The 18,268-nt window shown below is 37.7% G+C and overlaps 1 protein-coding gene across 2 annotated transcripts in view; it reads left to right on the plus strand.

Moving 5' to 3' along the window:
• Window positions 1-18,268, plus strand: part of SESN3 (sestrin 3) — a 73,210-nt gene that overhangs the window by 30,874 nt on the left and 24,068 nt on the right. For both annotated transcript variants that reach the window (XR_005532236.1, XM_039254994.1), the window contains exons 2-4: window positions 13,052-13,117; window positions 15,912-16,109; window positions 17,594-17,776. Coding sequence is in view for 1 of the 2 variants with exons in the window: in XM_039254994.1 (XP_039110925.1) it covers window positions 13,052-13,117; window positions 15,912-16,109; window positions 17,594-17,776 (447 nt within the window). In the remaining variant the exon portion in view is untranslated. The remainder of the gene's footprint in view (window positions 1-13,051; window positions 13,118-15,911; window positions 16,110-17,593; window positions 17,777-18,268) is intronic.

Here is an 18,268-nt window from a genome sequence, read left to right on the forward strand (position 1 = left end):
AAATTTTGGAAATGTTCTTTGTTTTAATTTCTTAAATTTTGATTATTGATAGATATTACTTACGTTTGAGGTCGATCATTTTAACCTAAAGAGGTCCTGACATCAGAAAGTTTGTGAACCATCCATTTAAATGAGCATAATGATGAATGGTTTTCATTGAAATTACGATAGGTGTTAAGCCTCCCTTGTGTATATTAAAGCACAGTTTCGTAGTCCTCTGTTTATAGACTTAGGGGTCAACAACTTAGAACAGAAATGCAGTTAATGAGAATTTACAGATCAGATTTTCTATTCAGGGCAAAAATTAAAGCATAACAGTTCTTTTGAAAACTAAGCAAAAACTTCTGTTTTTCTTTTAAATTTCATTAAAACTGAAGTTGAATGTAATTCAGTGTAAAATCAAGCATTGATTTTCATTGCCTCAGCTGTTGTTCCTGGAAGGCTGGGTGAAAGGTATTTTCTCAGTTCAAAGTACAGCATGAGTTCTTGCTATTTTTGACTACTCGGTGTGTAAAGGAGTATTGGTTTTCAAATAGTTAAAATGCTTACTTTTTGTGAATCTCTAGACATCAACTGTAATGTTTTCTTCCTTTGATTCCTCTAAGCAAAGCAAGTGATCTGAATTTTGTTAGTCACTGTGGCTTGAAAGATCTGGAAACTGGCCTGGCATTTTGTGTTCCAGTAGGCTAACATAAAGGCCTTTTGATTTTCTTACAACCTAGGCAGTGGATGCTGAGTATAGAAGTTTGATTTAAAACTATGTGTTAAATAGTTGGGGCACCTGGGTGGCTCAGTAGATTAAGCATCTGACTCTTAGTTTCAGCTTAGGTCATGATCTCGTGGTTTGTGGGATTGAGCCCATTGTCAGGCTCTGTGCTGACAGCGTAGAGCCTGATTGGGATTCTCTCTCCTTCTCTGTCTGCTCCCCCCCGCTTGCTCTCTCTCAAAATAAATAAGCGAACATTAAAAACAACAACAACTTTGTTTCCCTCATACATCAAGGGAACTACATTCACAGCGTATTATTTTTTGTTTCTCCAAAAGACTAGTACTATTGACCATATACTGATTATTATCAGAATATTATGCAAGTGTAACTGTCTCTAATAGAAGTCTTACTTTCTAAAATTCCCAATTTTAATTTCCTTTAATCTAATTAGGACATAATTTTAGTAGTAAATCTTTCTAAAATCAAGAAGAGTTTTTATTATTACACAATACAAAACTTTAAAAACTGTAGAGAAGTAAAGCTCTTCATACTTTTGAGGGGCTTGGGGAGCAATCCTATAATCAGTGGTAGAAAAGCATATTGTCTATATGTTAATGGGGAAGTATTGAGTTCAGTAGTTATTGCAGATTCACATTGTCTCAGATACAAAGAGTAATAGTTCTCTTTTCATTTTCTTTTTTTTAAAGATATCTTTTATATTTTAATTTATTTTATTTACTTTTTTTTTTTTTTTGAGAGAGAGAGAGAGAGGGAGAGAGAGTATCTCAAGCAGGCTCCATACAAAGCTCAATCCCATGACTTCGGGATCATGACCTGAGCTGAAATCAAGAGTTGGATACTCAACTGACTGAGCCCACCCAGGTGTCAACTGACTGAGCCACCCAGATGCCTCTCTCTCTCCCATTTTCATGGGCTTTAGCCCAGACTTTTAATAGCATATTCAACACATATGTTTCATAGTTCTGCATCTCTTAAAAAAAGTGTTCAACACTGAAAAACTTACACAGGAGCCTTTGTTGTTCAAGATTAGTGTCATAGTATGTAATACTATTATTCCTGATTTCTGGAAAATATTACAAATCATAGGAAATTGCAGATATTGCTTGTTTTATCAGTATAAGAAAATAAACAGGGGCACCTGGATGGCTCAGTCAGTTAAGCATCCAACTTTGGCTCAGGTCATGATCTCATGGTTCATGAGTTCAAGCCCTGCGTCGGGCTCTGTGCTGACAGCTCAGAGCCTGGAGCCTGTCTTCAGATTCTGTGTCTCCCTCTCTCTCTGACCCTGCCCTGCTCATGCTGTCTTTCTCTCTCTCAGAAATAAATAAATGGGAAAAGTGTCACATAGGGAACCTAGAGGGTACAAGGAAGGTAATGGATTGATATCCAGGACTGTGTTTATTTGTTTAACTTCTTGTTTCTCAATAAGAATACAGAGAATGGCCTCAAGTCCACAGGATGCTCTTGCCCTGTTGAAGGAAGAGAAAAAGGATGGAAGAGCCTGTACCAGACTCCTGTCTCCTTAGTTCAGTTCAACAAATGAATGAGTACTATTATTTTCATGTTGTTATGCTGTAAAACTACAGATGTTGCATCAGAAATTGATCCTGCTCTTTAAGGCACTTATTTATTGTTTGAGAGGAGTAATAAGATAATGATATACATTAGTAGCTATAAGAGGAACAAAATTGTGAATCTTAAGAAGAACAAGTTTAAATTCATAGCAAGGTTTGGGAATTGGTAGGAATGGAGGGGTGCCCAAAAGAGACAGTATTTGAGCCGGGTCTTAATGCCTCAAGGGATGGGTAGTGTTTCAATAGACATAAAAAAGGGAAGGCAGTGTCTTAGGGAATGCTGGTTCAAATATATCGAAGTTCCACAGAATACAGAAAAGACTTGCCATATTAGAACTACTGATTTTTAATTCATAGGCGAATCTAACTTAATAGATTTATGCTACTCTGTGGCATTACATGGAGCATGGAAAAGGAAGTGTGCTCTTTGTTGCTCACCTCTGGATGGCCTTGGACATGAACATGATTTTTAGATTTACTTCCAATTTAAAGGATTACCTAGTAGTATGATGTTACTTGTACAGTTTAAAGACTGTCCTAGCTTCAGATTTATTTTTAATATTTCCACCTTTGTAAATTTGTGCCACTCTGTGGTTGTACAGGGTGCTTGCTAGGGGTCCTTTATTTTTTACAAGTTTGCTATTCTGTAGTCAGTATGAAAAAAGAAAAATTTGCCTGCACTTTGCACAAGTGTTCACCGTGTGTTCTAATGAGTAAAATTTAAGAGATTTTGTACTAGCCAACATTCAGAAATTTTTTCATTTAGAAATTCAGCGATTCTGCAGTGCAGATTTAACTTATTAGCTGGATATACGTGTTTAATTATTGGTGAGATGAGACGTATTCATCTTTGCATACTTAAATACATCTGCTACTTTATTACTGACTTCTGCTAGTAATAAATAATACTAGATGAGTAATAATAGTTCTTAATAGTTTAAGAATAGTAATAATAATGTGAGTCTGTCTGTCTTTAGGCCCACAGTTGGTAAAACAGATTTACCAAATGGGTCCTACTACTTTGGCATACCAAGGTTTTTAATTTTTTAAATGAGAATTGCTCAATCATGGTGTCTCATTATTTCTTGGAGCTCCTTTTTTGAAAAATGAAATAGATAAATACTGCTATTTAAATGATCCTTACATCAAACTTCCAGAAATGAACCAGACGTTTCCCTCACACCATATTCTGTATTAAGATGAAATCCTCAAAGATGAACAAAGCACTTTCTGTGCCCACCTGGAGCGGACAGCTTAGTAAGGGCAGGAGGAGGTAAAGACATCACCGAGACAAATGCACTTGATGAGTGCGTTGCTTTTGGTGGAAGTGTTATGAGACTGCAAGTTAAAATTTTGATCATGTGTGTTGTTAATGCTGAAGTTCACAGTCACCAAGGTCTTTGCATTGTTCTTCCAGTGATTCTACCCAGGGTTGGAGCTACTGTTGCCGGAAGGGCTTGATAGGCTTTGTTTTACTAGATCAGATCAAAGGAGTCCACTCTTGGGCCCAAGCCCTGAGAATGAGGCAGGATACCCCACCTGTGAAGGGGCATTTGAAGTGTTCTTTGGAGTGTCATTGCATTTCTGCAACACCCTACGATGCCTGCCTGGGCTCCTGATGCCCAGTGGTTCTTTGCACCACCCCTAGCTCCAAGGAATAGGACAGATGTTGGTGGGATTTCCCCCCTTGATGCCATTGCCATTTTCTGCTTCCATATCTTTTCTCACAAAATAACCTTAGATCTCCATTACTGCAATATCATGAAGGCTAATACATATTTTAATCTAATGTAGGAGAAGTCACAATGTTGTTAAATTGTCTTTTAGACCATTTGGAGTGGTGGGAACATAAGGTATATTCCAGGTCATTACAGAAATTTAAATTTGAGTTGACTGTAAAATTACCAGTCTATTATAGTTCATCTTGAAGCCTGTTCTGTCCTCATTAAGGTATGAACAGAGAGAGTTTTTGCCTCTCTTCCTCTCCATTTGCCCTTTTCCTCTGAAATATGTAATGTCATCAGTTTCTATAAAGTCAGCCATTATTCCTGAAATTGTCTGCCAAGGAATAAAAAGATGGCATCAGCATTATTTCATAGCATCGAGCCACCTGTCCATCTCTGCCCTTTTTGCAGTGGTTTGTGCCAAAGTGAAACGTCTGTAAAGAAAAGAGATTCAACAACCAAAATGTACTATTTGTATTGATAATTACAGTCACACTTAAAAACTTTGTTTGGGGCATGTGTGTCATATGTAAGATGTTTTTGTTACTGTCATGTGTTAAAAGAATAACATTAAAGGAATTAAACTACCTTCTCAGGATATCTTTAAAAACTGTGGGATTAGCATGCTCTGGAGAGTCAAGTCTCTGTTTTGCCATAATTTTTAAATTTTGTATTAAGTTTATTTATTTATTTTGGGAGAGAGAAAGGAAGAGGGAGACAAAGAATCCCAAGCAGGCTCTGGCTGTCAGTGTGAGCCTGATGCAGGGCTCGGTCTCACAGACTGTGAGATCATGACCTGAGCTGAGATCAAGAGTTGGGCACTTAACCGAATGAGCCATCCAGGTGCTCCTGCCATAATTTTTATATGTTGAAGATATTAAAAATAAAAAGTGTCTTCTTTAAGTGTCTCTATGTAAAAAATTAATTGTACATATTACTCAGTATTTTGCTGTCCTATAGAGATAAAGTCATAAGCGGTTTTTACGTTTTAATAAATAGAATGTGTATGTGTTTTGCTTTTCCATTATAAACTGGTGAGATAGGTAAAAATTAATTGAAAGTATTTAGGAGCAGGAAGTGCAGAAATTAATTCCCTGGGTTATCGGCTTTTTAGGGCCAATTTGTTGATTGCCTCTAAACACTCATAATTTTAAAAATTCCTAACTTCTAAGTGTCTTAATTTCCTGTTGGGATTGATTTATATATATAAAATTATCTGGTAAACTGCTTGGCTGTTACAGTCAAAAGAAGCTTTCTAAATATAATTAATCTTCATCCTTTCAGTGTTTTGTAGCAGATTATTACTTAATAAGCATAATATCTGCTGATGAATGTCAAGCATAATTTCTTTCAGCTATAGTGACATACCTGGGGAAAAAAAACTTTCCTTCTGGTAGCATTCTTGACCTTAAAACCCTTGTAAAACAATCTTAAAACACATAGAACTAAGAGAGAGAATATCAGTTCCTAGTTATAAACTCGGTTTTTTTCCCTTGATTGAAATTACAGAGTTTTGTGGAAAAAAATGTAAACAAACCCTGTGACTGCTAAGGCATTTGAAAGCAAAGCAAATTATATTTACGGTTGTCTAAAGTTTCTTAAAATTTTCTGTACCCTTTGATTTTTTAACACTAAAGTCACTATTTTAGAGCCTTTCTTCTTTTTATTTAGCAATTTGAACACTGTCATCACATTAAGACTCCAGAGAATGGGATCTTCTGACTTTTCTGCTGTTATAGTTAATTTTTTGGTTTTCCAGTTTTAATATGCAAGTCAACTTTTATTTGATTTCCATAAAGTGACTGTAACACGTGATATGTGTTTATTAATGCTTATGTTCATGCTGAAATTTTAACCAGTTTGTATTTTTGCAGCATCCCAGTTGCTAAAATCAGGGCTAATTGATGCTATGCAGCAATGCTGTACCATAGACCCTTTGGCGATGATTAGAAAAATCTAGATTGGCATTGTACAGCGTGACACTCATTAGCAACGTGTGACTGTTGTACACCCTCAGATGTGACCAGTGCAATTAAGGCACTAAATTTTTAACTTTACTTAATGTTAACTTAAATTTAAATTAAATTGCCACGTGTGACTAGTGGCTGCTGTAATGGACAGTTCAGCTTCAAAACCCTTAAGGGCTTGTTTGGGGATTTTAGATTGTCCTTATATTTGTTTATTTTTTTACACCCAACATGAGGCTCAAACCCACAACCCCAAGATCATGAGTCACATGCTCCACCAACTGAGCAAGACAGGTGCCCTGGGATTTTAGATGTTCATAGAAACAACAAGGTCATCGCACAAGAGTCGCTAGTACGAACAACACCATTTGTTTCTACAGAATAAGATACTAGCTTTATACTTAGAAAGAGGAAAATGTGGCACCGTTCTCAAAATTAATGCAGTTGCAGTTTCACTTCTAGAACAACCCATTAATTCTTCTTCTAGAGCAGCATCTGTTGAGAAAATGTAGCTATTCTAGTTTGGGTGTTTTGTTTTGTTTTACATTAGGGAAAATCGGCAGAAGAAAAATAAAAGTAAGACCTTATTTTGTATTGTGCTTTGCATTTTTAAAATATTTTTAATGTTTTATTTATTTCTGAGAGAGAGAGAAAGAGAGACAGCATGAGCAGGGGAGGGTCAGAGAGAGGGAGATACAGAATCTGAAACAGGCTCCAAGCTCTGAGCTAGCTGTCAGCACAGAGCCTGATGCAGGGCTCGAACCCACGAACCGTGAGATCATGACCTGAGCCGAAGTCGGATGCTTAACCAACTGAGCCACCCAGGCGCCCCAATGCTTTGCATTTTTAAAAGATGTTTATTTTTGAGAAAGAGAAAGAGAGACAGAGAATCCCAAGCAGGCTCTGTGCTGGTACTGTCAGTGTGGGGCTCGATGCCAGGTTGGACACAGGGCTCGAACTCACAAACTATGAGATCATGACCTGAACTGAAATCAAGAGTCAGATGCTTAACTGGCTGCACCCCCCAGGTGCCCTGTGCTTTGCATTTTTTATGTGCTGTGTTCTCAAAGCCTCCCGATAAGAGGGAAGGCTAAGACCTCGAAGTGACATTATTCTCATTTGTGAGAGGAAACTATTTCCCAACTCTTAATGGCTGAGGAGGGTCTGTGGAGAGGATGACTTAAAGATTTTGTTGGGAAAAGGCAGTTAGATTTGGCGAGTGTTTGAATGCAGACTCCTAGGATTAAGTGTCAAAGATAACCCTGAATCGGAGCCAGGGCTACTGGTGCATTGCAGTGATTTTATAACTCAGACAGGAAAGTGAGAAGGGATAGTGGGTTTGGCATAGAAGATTAGTTTCAAACTTGGTTTTAAGGTGAAAATAGTACAAACTACTTGGGTTCAGGATGCCCCAAAGCCACACTGAAGGGCAGAGAAGAGCTAGCTCTGAGCCAGGTACAAGACTCAGGAGTCAGTTGGATGGCTTGTTCATTTTCATTCAACATGCCCTTTTCTCTCCACTGTCTTCTCCCCATTTCAGTGGCTGTCACACCGTTCAGTAAATTTTGTTTGATGTAAGGAAGATGTAACCCTGGAAAAGAATACTCACTTGAGAGAATAAATAGTCATGAAAGAAATGCAGGGGATGTCTAGGAAAAGTATAAAATTGGTCAAAGACTAGGTAGATCAGGTGATCCAGCATTACAGAAGCAACCAAGGGTGGAACTGAACAGGAGACCGATCTGAATTGTGCAAGGAGGCAAGAAAGCTGGCCATTATGTAAGCATCTCAGCTGGGATCTGAAGAGCGTGCTTACATGAAAAGGACAAAAGTAGTGGTTGCCAAGGGCTGGGGGGGTGGGGTGCAGTGAGGGAAAAGCGGAGCTGTTCATTGGGTATAAAGTTTCAGTTATGCAAGAGAAAAAAAGTCCTAGACGTCTGTCGTATAACATTGTACTTACAGTTCACAATACTGTACCTGATTTGTTAAGAGGGTAGATACGATGTCATGTGTGTCTTTTGAAACAAAATTTTTTGAAAGGGAGAAACAATTTTTAGTTTTCTGGAGACTGTATGTAATATAAACAGAAATTGAGACAACGATTCTTGGAACTGACCAATTTTGTTTGTTGGTTTTTGCTGAATTGTCCTTATCTGGATTCACTCTTAATTTGGTTAAGAGCATTTCTGCCATTATGTTAAAATGCTTGGTTATGGGATTGAGGAGGTGTGATCATCAAACAGATAGCTCAGCAGAGAAATCATTTTTCATTTCAAAAAGACCTTAAAAATCTTAAGATGTGATTTAAAAAAAAAAATGAGTCTAGAGCAGTGCTATCTGGTAGAACCTTCTGGCTTGGCACACAGGAATGTCTGCACTGTCCTTTACAGTAGCCATGGGCACGTGAAATGTGACTGGCATGATTGAGGAACCATACTTTTAACTTTAGTTTTAATTAATTTAGATGTAGTCATGTGGCTGATGACCACCTTACAAGGCAACACAGGTCTAGGGACTTCAGAAAAGTTCATCGGGGTATGAATGAGGTAGGAAGTCAGTCCTGGACGTTTGTTGTTGTTGTTGTGATATAAACTTTATTTTTGACACATAGAGCATGAGCAGGGAGGGGCAGAGTGGGGGGAGAGTGTCAAGCAGGCTCCACACTGTGAGTGCAGGGCCTGTCAGCTTAGCAGACCGCCACCCAGGCTCCATTTCGTAAAACATTTTTGTTAGCATCTTTGCAGTACGCAGCCAGAACTTTAAAGATATTTATGATCTCAAACCCAGTGAATCCACATCCACAATTCCTCCTAAAGAACCTGTCCTAAATACCACAAAGTCTGCTCTCAAATCTCTTTGTAAAATACTCATCATAGCATTATTTATAGTAGTGAAAGCGGTGCATAACTTAATGTTCAACAAAAGGGAAGTGACTAAGTGGTAATTACTAAAATGACGTCTTCCCACATCACCGTGTGTATGTACCTGCTCTGAGATCTGTCATATGCCGGAGCTGTATGCGTTTCTGCCAGTCTAACCCTTGTGTTCTCTCCCCGTTGCGCCTAGCACATTGTAAATGCTCAATGCATGTGTGCTGACTAAGTGAGCGAATGAAGTTTTCAGCTGCTTCTTATCAGTTGGCCAAAACTAAGAGATGCTACATTCTTTTTAAGTGCAGCAGTGTGCAGTTCCATATGTAATGAAGATATATTTCTGATTTAAACATCTGCTGTTCCAGAAAATATTTTGTGGGCAAAATAACAATTTCACACATGTAGAGACAAATCCACTCGATAAATGTCTCACATAGTGATTTTTATAAACCAGTCATATTAGTAATAAAGCATTCTTTGTCTCCCAAAGTCCCTTTGTATGCTTTTAGTTTATTTTTCCTTCCCTATATTTTCTTTGAATTTTACATATTATTTATAAACGACCTAAAAACCTCCACTCATCTCTCCACTGGCATTTTCCTCTTCAAATCTGTGATTGGTCCTCTTAACTGCTTTTTCATTTGAAATGATTAGTCATCAAGGAAATTGCTTTTCACGTATGACTGAATTAGGCTGTATTATAAAGAGAGTATTTGAAATTTTGTTTTCTATAACTTGCAGAAGCTAGCAGAGGGAAGAAGTCTGTTATTTTCTTTTAAATTATTTTTCTGCATAAAACTAGATTGTGGTTGATGTAGACAGGAAATACCAATATTAAAAATTCTAAATTACTCCTTTTTACATGGAGTCCTCTAGTGTATTTGACCAGTAGGCTGAGATATATTTGCATTACTAGATAAATACAACTAGATGCCTTTCGGAAACTTGAGCAGGTTTAGATGATCATTATTTAACATATTTATTTCGATACGATTCTGAAAATTGATGGGGATTGTGTGCCAGGCTCATGAGGGCAGGGACCCTTTTTGTTTCACTTTCCCTGTAGGCCCTGGCCTATCCCAGTATCTGATTAGCTTCTCAAAAACTTATTGAATGCCTAGCCGTCTACTTTTGCCAGTTTGTTTTGTAACTGCTGCTTATTGAAGTAAGGGATTTGATTAACTACTTTGTGTTTGGTAGGCTCTCTGATTGTAAGGAATAAAAAAAGTTTCTGGTTACCTCATGGAGGGACAGAGAGGGCAGGAGGAGGCAGAAAAAGACACAGGAGAGCCCACGATTAGACTTGACTTCCTCTAGTGACTTCATAGAAGCTCTAGTGCTGTTCTCCTTCAAAGCAGGTAACTACTGTTGCCTATTCTAATGCTTCCTTATTGTGTTCTTTGCCTCTGCTTCTGAGTGCTATTTCGTTGCTCTTCTCTCTGTTAGAGTGCATTACTTTCATCCACGTCTAGTAACTCTAGGATCTTACCTAGAGATCTTACCAGCTGATTACCCTCAGTTCTGTTTGGGCAGAATGTTTCCATCAAGGCACCCATAGGCTGCACGTGAAGCCTCTGTGTTGATTGGTCTAGTCTGCTGTGGCCAGGAGATGAGTCACATGAAATAGATATTGCCATCCTTGGATAAGGAACTGTTTAGAGTGGATTCCTCAGTTTAGAAGTTTCCTGAGGAGGACCTAGGGGCACCTAAAGCTTAATCCTCCTTCCCAGTAGACCTCTGTTCTCATGTTTGGTTTCCCACGCAGTCTTTGTAATCTTTGCCAACCGTGGCATAGTCCCTCTTTGGTTTGTATTGAAGTACACTTGACATACCTTATGTTAGTTTCAGGTGTACAACAAAATGATTTGATGCTCACATACATTGCAAAAGTCTACTTACCATCTGTTACCATGCAGAGTCCCACGTTTTTTGGCCTTGTGATGAGAACATTTTAAGAATTACTTTCTTAGCAACTTTCCAATTTGCTATATGATATTATTGACTGTAGTCACCATGCTGCACATTGCATCCCTGTGACTTACTCGTTTTATAACTAGGAGTTAGTACCTCTTTATCTTCTTCACCACTTTGCCCACCTCTCCACCCTTCTCCCCTCTGGTAGTCACCAATTGATTTTCTCTATCTAGGAGTTTGGTTTTGTGTGTTCATTTGTTTTATCATTTAGATTCCACATGTAGTGAAATCATACAGTATTTATCTAAGTTATGCCTCTTGGCATAATACCCTAAAGGTCTATTCATGTTGTCACAAATGGAAAGGTTCCTTTTTTATGGCTGAAGGGTATTTCATTGTTGTATACAGTATTTTACATCTTCTTTATTCATTCATCCATTCATGAATACTTAGATTATTTCTGTATCTTGATCATTGTGTTATAATGCTGCAATAAACATAGAGGTGTATATATATTTCCAAATTAGTGTTTCCATTTTCTTCAGATAAATACACAGAAGTAGGATGGCTAGATCATATGGTAGTTCTATTTTTTTTTAAGTTTATTATTCATTTTTGAGAGAGAGCGCTCCTGCAATCAGGGGAGAGGCAGAGAAAGAGGGAGCTCAGTACCACAACCCTGGGATCATGATCTGAGCCAAAATCTAGAGTCAGATGCTCAACCAACTAAGCCACCCAGGCACCCTTACAGTCAAACCTTTAATCCATATTGAGACATTTTGTGTATGGTGTAAGCATAGTTATGGTTGTAGAGGGCTTCTTTTTTAGAACTTTAGAATATTGCTTTTATTATAGAAAATTAAGTGGCTCTACTCTCTCTCCTCCTGGCTGAGGACTTCTAAAGACTTGAGAGCCTCCCTCTGACTATTTCTGCTCGTCAGCATGCCTGCAGAGAAGTTACTACCTGATTGAACTATTTGTGGCTTTGTGGATATCACACTTAAACAGGGATATCCAAAATATATTTTTAATTAAAAATGTTTTTAACAGCAAAAACATTTAAACTAGAAAACCTCTAGCACTGAGACACGACATTGGCAGTCTACAGTTCCTTCTCAGCAGAGTAGCAGGTGGAGCACTAAGCATTGCTGTAGTCTCCATTTCTTGGATTAAGTGAACCTCCACTTCTCCAAGTGTCACATTTTTTCTTAAAGCCTCAAAACTTTATCTTGGATCTGTTTGTTCCTATTTTATTCAGGAAAAAAAAACAAAGGTCAGGTCATTGCTTTGAGGAGTTGCAAGTAATCTTCTGTATTCAACCTTTCCTGTAGATTTGATTGAGGTGTAACACTGAGCTAGTGTAATTAATATTAGATAATGATTTTATGAGGGAGATTGACAGTTTTCAGTCATATCAAAAATAGGCTAAAAGTCTCTGGTGCTATTAGATATGACAGAGGGAAATAAAATTTCAGAAGCCTACTGTGTATCCGGCACTAGGGTATGAGCTTGCCCCATTATCTTTCTTTTTAAGTTTTTATTTTGATTCCAGTTAGTTAAATACGGTTTTCATATTAGTTTCAGGTGTACACTGTAGTGATTCAGCTCTTCCATACATCACCCAGTGCTCATCTCAAGTGCCCTCCTTAATCTCCATCACCTGTTCTCTATAGTTAAGAGTGTTTCTTGTTTTGTCTCTCTCTAATTTTTTTCCTTTTGCATGTTTTGTTTTGTTTCTTAAATTCCACATATGAGTGGAATCATCTGCTATTTGTCTTTCTCTAACTGATTTATTTAGCTTAGCATTGTACTCTTTGGGTCTATTCATGGTGTTGCAAATGCCAAGACTTCGTTCTTTTTTATGGCTGAATGCTATTCCATTGTATCCGGTGTATTCCATGTATTGTATATATACGTGTATATAAACATATACATACACACAATGAGATATCTCACTTCTTTTGTGTCCATTCATCAATGGATAGACACTGGGGCTGCTTCCATATCTTCTTGGCTATTATAAATACTGGTGCTATAAACATTGGGGTGCATGCCTCCCTCTGAATTAGTGTTCTTGTATTCTTTGGGTAAATACTCAGTAGTGCAATTGCTGGGTTTTCTGTGATCTGAGACTTAATTTCTTATTTTGATTTTACATAATTCTATTTATTTATTCAATTTGCTTGAGTACCTCAGCAATAAATTTGTACCAATTTAACTTTCCTTAAAAAGTTATCATTAATACATAAAACTTTTCTTTTAAAAACAGGATAAAAGAATCAGAGTATCTCAACCCTTGACAAGAGGACCAAGTGCCTTTATTCCAGAGAAGGAAGTAAGTTTATCTGTGTTAAAATACATTAAATGTGACACACAAAAAGGCAACTTAGTTTTATCAAAGAATATTTCCATTTTTTAAAATGTTTTTATGAGTTTTTTTTATTGGGGAGGAGGGAGAGATAGAGAGAGAGACTCCTAAGCAGGCTCCACACTGTCAGCACAGAGCCCAGCATGGGGCTTGAACTCACTAACTGTGAGATCATGATCTGAGCCAAGATTAAGAGTTGGACGCTCAACCGAATGAGCCATCCAGGCGCCCCTTCTCCATTTTTAATATGGAAGTAAACCTGTGTTTTGCTCTTGTTTCTTACTTATATGTCAGAGAACCACAGAGAGATTTTCTTTTGAATGTCACTTAAAAGTTTATGTGTAAAAGAATCTGCCTTTTTATTTTAGAGTTAGTTGTACTAGACATTAGAAAAATTAAAGTTTACCATATTTGATTTCAGATACAACTTTTCTGAACAAAGCTGCTAACAGTAACGAAATTTTTTTTTTATTAAGTTTAATATGAACCTGAAGGCTTTTGGGTTTTCAGATGGCCATTGTTTCATGGTGATTATAGGTTATATAAATGTTAAGAAAATAAATATTTTGAAATGACAATATGAGTTTCCCAACTAAACCTATTAAACCAAACATGCTGTTAACATCATTAGCAATTACTCTTTTGTTTGTTTGTTTTGGTTCTAAGTCTCCGGGCAGAATGTCAATACAATCTGTATAAGCTGTACCTTTGGTGAGTGTGGAGAGTCAAGATGGTAAATGCAAGAAAGAGAGGTTGTAAAATATAATGCAAAGGAAATTACAACCAGTAGAAGATTTGTGCCTGTTTTGTGGATACACATCTCTATGAAAGATCATAGCAATGTACAGGACTTCCTAGATTCCCAGATGCCTCTCAGATATAAACTTAGGCTAAGAAAAGTTTAAGAACCACTGATTGAGGAGTTTTTCTCTGTTTGACGGAGTTGTTAACTTGAATACGATTGTATATACGAATTGACTATTTACTGCAAAAACATTCATCCTAGAGCACCAGCGTTATTCCTGTGTTGTTCTAAAAGTAGTCAAAAACAATTTACAGAGCACCTCTTATCTGTGGGGCATTGTCCAAACAGAAGAGAAGAATATATGTCAGGTCATTGCTAGTGTCGGTTTTTCTTCATCTTCATTTTACTTTTTTAGTGACCTTACCATTTGGATGGAAGTTAAAGGAAAGTTAACAGTACTGTTTGGAGAACTCAGCATCTCTAGCTGATCTTAACGGTGACCAGACATTAGAAAAACAGCTGTGCTGATGCCCATTTTCTTGGGACAGCATAGGGGCTGCTCTTGGCAGAGTGATTGCCTCATATACATAAAGACTTCCAGAAACAGCTGTGCTCACGCTATGTATCTGAAGGTCATCTGGTTTGCAGAAGCTACCACTGCTTTCAGGACCTATTGCATCTCTTAATATCTTCGGCATCAGTTAAACAAAAGAAACTCTGCTGGGGAAAGCAAAACAAAACCAACAAATCTTCTCTTTTTAATGACACGTGGTTGACCCAGATCCTACTGTTGTTCACATCACTTGGTCCCTGCAGTTGACAAAATGTGGGGAAATGGGCAAGTGAAAGTGTATGTGGCTTTTATAACTAGCTGAACTGAAATTGCTTTTTTATGCCATTGTAATTAACATTTCTTCACAGTTCAGACTTGTCAAACATTGTATTTCCTTTGGGATTACATTTTCCTCAGTCAATAGTGCCTTTGTGTAATTCGTACTTATTTTTCAGAAGAGACTGTGAAGCCAGCCCTAAAGAGTAAACAGAGTTTCTAATCACAGTATGGGTCTTTCTGGACTTTAGAAAAATCTGGATTCCAGACCGTGCTGGGCTGTTAACTAGGTTCATGAGCTCGAATTTTCATTTTGAATCTAAAATGAGGAATATATTCTTAAGTCTAGAACTCTAATTCTGAAATATCAATACATAATGAACCAATCATAGAAATATTCATCTCATGTCCATTAATTCCCACAGAGCTGGGTCCTTCTACAAGGTGCTAATAAGCTCTTAGCACCTTCACAGCCAATTCTTGGTGTGATGCCCAAACTGTCATCATGTATAAAGCTATATAGAATTATCTATTCTTGAGAAAGCTCTTTTCATGTCCATTTTAATAACTAACCTTGTTTGTAGTAATTAATACAATAGGCTGAAAATAGGAATGACCATATTCTAATGTCCTTATTCATTTTTCAATTAACACTTTCCTACAAATTATCGTGTTTTCCTTTGTCCCTAAAAAAACTTCAGAAAGCTTTTTATTTTATGTTGAAGGAAAACAAGCAAAAGATCAGACTGAAAATATTTGTCTTAAGATAATATGATTAAGTATCTTTATAGGCTGTTGAGATAAAATTGTAAATACAGGAATCAAATGCCGCTGCTTTTGCCTCACCACAAATTGGTATAATAGTGGCCAGGCAAATGGGCTCTGAAAATTTTGCCTATGTGCCTGGCACAGCAGATGGAAGCTTCTTTTCTCCAGCCTCATAGCCGTGTGTATAATGTTTGATAATTTGACATTTGTTGTTTAATAAATGGTGGTCCCAGAGCCAAAAATGAGTGGTGCTTTTTTTTTTTTTTTTTTAATTTCTGTTTCTAGTCTGAGCAACTGCATAATTTCAGTGTCTGTTCATATCAAAGGAACATTCCTTTGCTTCAATAGTAGCATCATTTCGGTAAACAAAAGATATGTGAGTTCTCAGTAATCATTTTGTGTGTTTCTTGGCTGTTAAGGTTGTCCAAGCAAACACAGTGGATGAACGTACTAACTTTCTGGTGGAAGAATATTCTACATCCGGTCGCCTGGACAACATCACGCAGGTCATGAGTTTGCACACTCAGTACCTGGAGTCTTTCCTGCGGAGTCAGTTCTACATGCTGCGCATGGACGGCCCCCTTCCTCTGCCACACCGGCACTACATCGCAATAATGGTGCGGTTGGGTCCCCGTCTCCTGATTCGTCTCCTGATTCGTGGGCCGTCATCCTCACCCACTCCGTCTCCATGCTACTAGTGTGTGTGTGTCCGTGTGTGCAGAGCTATGGATCATTTTGTAAAAATAAGCATTGAAGAAGCCCGTGGCTTTTCGGATACCGTCTCTTGGCTACATTTTGAATGCTTTCAACATCTTCATGTGCTAAATATTTCTCATTTAAATATCCGTTTAGGCTCTTATTAATGAGGCTTGCAGGGTCCAATAATAGCCCTAATAGCCCACAAGTTTTGTTTTTGCTCCTGAGACCTTGTTTTTATTATGAATATCAAATAGGTTGTTTGTGACATCCTGTTTAGTCCTTTAATACGTGAAGAATATCACTGATGTGGCCAAAGGAGAGGGAAGTATCCGCACCAGTGGAGACAGTGGTTAAGAGAATTCTTAAATGAATTCTAACACTGCCAGTACAGTGCTTGGTTCAGATTAGTTAATTAGTTCATGTTTCAGTGGGGTCGGGGAGAGAATTATAAACTGGGATGGTGGGCAGCAGGAGGGAGAAGGGTAGAAAGAAGCAGTGTTACAGTTGGACTGTCACTGGAGAAAAAGAGAAGGGACATGGCCCAAGTGCCATTTGTTGAGAGAGTTTAGGAGAACAGCTGGGGAATTAGCAGGTTAGCTTCTCTCAGCTTTAACATGATGATCTCGTTTCTGCACTCCCTGCAGTTTTAAACAAGAAAAGGGCAGCATTCTGTGTTCTGTTGACTGATGAACATGCCCAAGACTGTTAATTCCAGCTTACAGTTCTGATGTCAGTAAGGGCCGAAGATAGATTTAGAATGATCACAAACTAAGAGATAAACAAGATACAGAAAACAGAACGAGCAAACAATACTGAGAGGCAGCCCTGGGGAAGAGAGTTGTGAAAAGTCTGCTTTGCGTCAATTTCCCAGATTGGTGGTGTCAAGGCTGATTTTGACTGCATGGGAAGGAAGAGTGTCCACCAGCTTCAGGCTTATCTCAGTAGGGCTGATGTGCACAGATAAGGCTGAAATCACAGTGATCATACGGGGGTAAGAGAGGCACCCAAATTAGCCTACCTTCTGAGTAGGGGGAATACAAGTTAGTGAGCTTTTACTGTGTCTCAGATAGAATATAGCCTGTGTCACTTACCATAATGAAACGGACATGTATTTTATTGACACAGCTAGAAAGTGGATTCTAGGTTGATGTGTACCAGCTTCTGGATGAAGAAGTAATTGCCTTCAGGTGACAATTGTTCATTTATACAGATATCAGCCTCGTGTATTGATTCAGGAAACTATGGCAGTATTATGATAGAAGTTTTAGAAAGAGGAGGAATCTGTAAAAAAAAGAATTATTGGTATTAAAATTATTAAACTCCAAATAAATTATTTGTTTAGAAATAATGAATAAGACTTCTTCCATGATAGTTCTATCAACTAACTCTTTTTGTGTTTTAGGCTGCAGCTAGACATCAGTGTTCTTACTTAATAAACATGCACGTGGATGAATTTTTAAAGACAGGAGGGATTGCTGAGTGGTTGAATGGTTTGGAATACGTACCACAAAGACTGAAGAATCTTAATGAAATAAATAAGCTGCTAGCGCACCGACCCTGGCTCATCACAAAAGAGCACATTCAGGTACTGAGTGCTGGGTTGTAAGAAAGTTTACTAATAATTCTAACTACGGGCTTTTTTTTTTTGCTTTTGTTTCTGTTTTGTTTTTGGAGGGGACGTTTGGTTAAGACTTAGTTTTAAATACTTGCACGTTAGAAACTTAAAAATAGTATACCAATATGTAGAAGAGATAAATGTAAGGAAGTCTGTAGTTTAATTTAGGTGCAGATGAATAAGCCTCTTTAGATAATCAATAGTTATCTGTAGGGTACTTTAGTGAGTGGCTATGAGAAAAGTTGATTTCTGTTTTCAAGCAAGAGGTGGAACAAAGAAAATAAACTGGCAGTTTAGGATACCTGGGTTCTCACATGCTTGTGACCTTTCGCAAATTAGCTTCTGTGGGCCTCAGTTCCCCCATCTGTAAAATGAGGGACCTAGATTAAATGAGTTCTAAGCCCTTTTTTAGTTCTTACATTTCATGATTTTAAGATTTGCAAAATACAGTTTTGCAGATAC

Source organism: Hyaena hyaena, unplaced genomic scaffold, assembly GCF_003009895.1.
Source record: "Hyaena hyaena isolate Hyena2069 unplaced genomic scaffold, ASM300989v1 scaffold_506, whole genome shotgun sequence".
Lineage (NCBI taxonomy): Eukaryota > Metazoa > Chordata > Mammalia > Carnivora > Hyaenidae > Hyaena > Hyaena hyaena.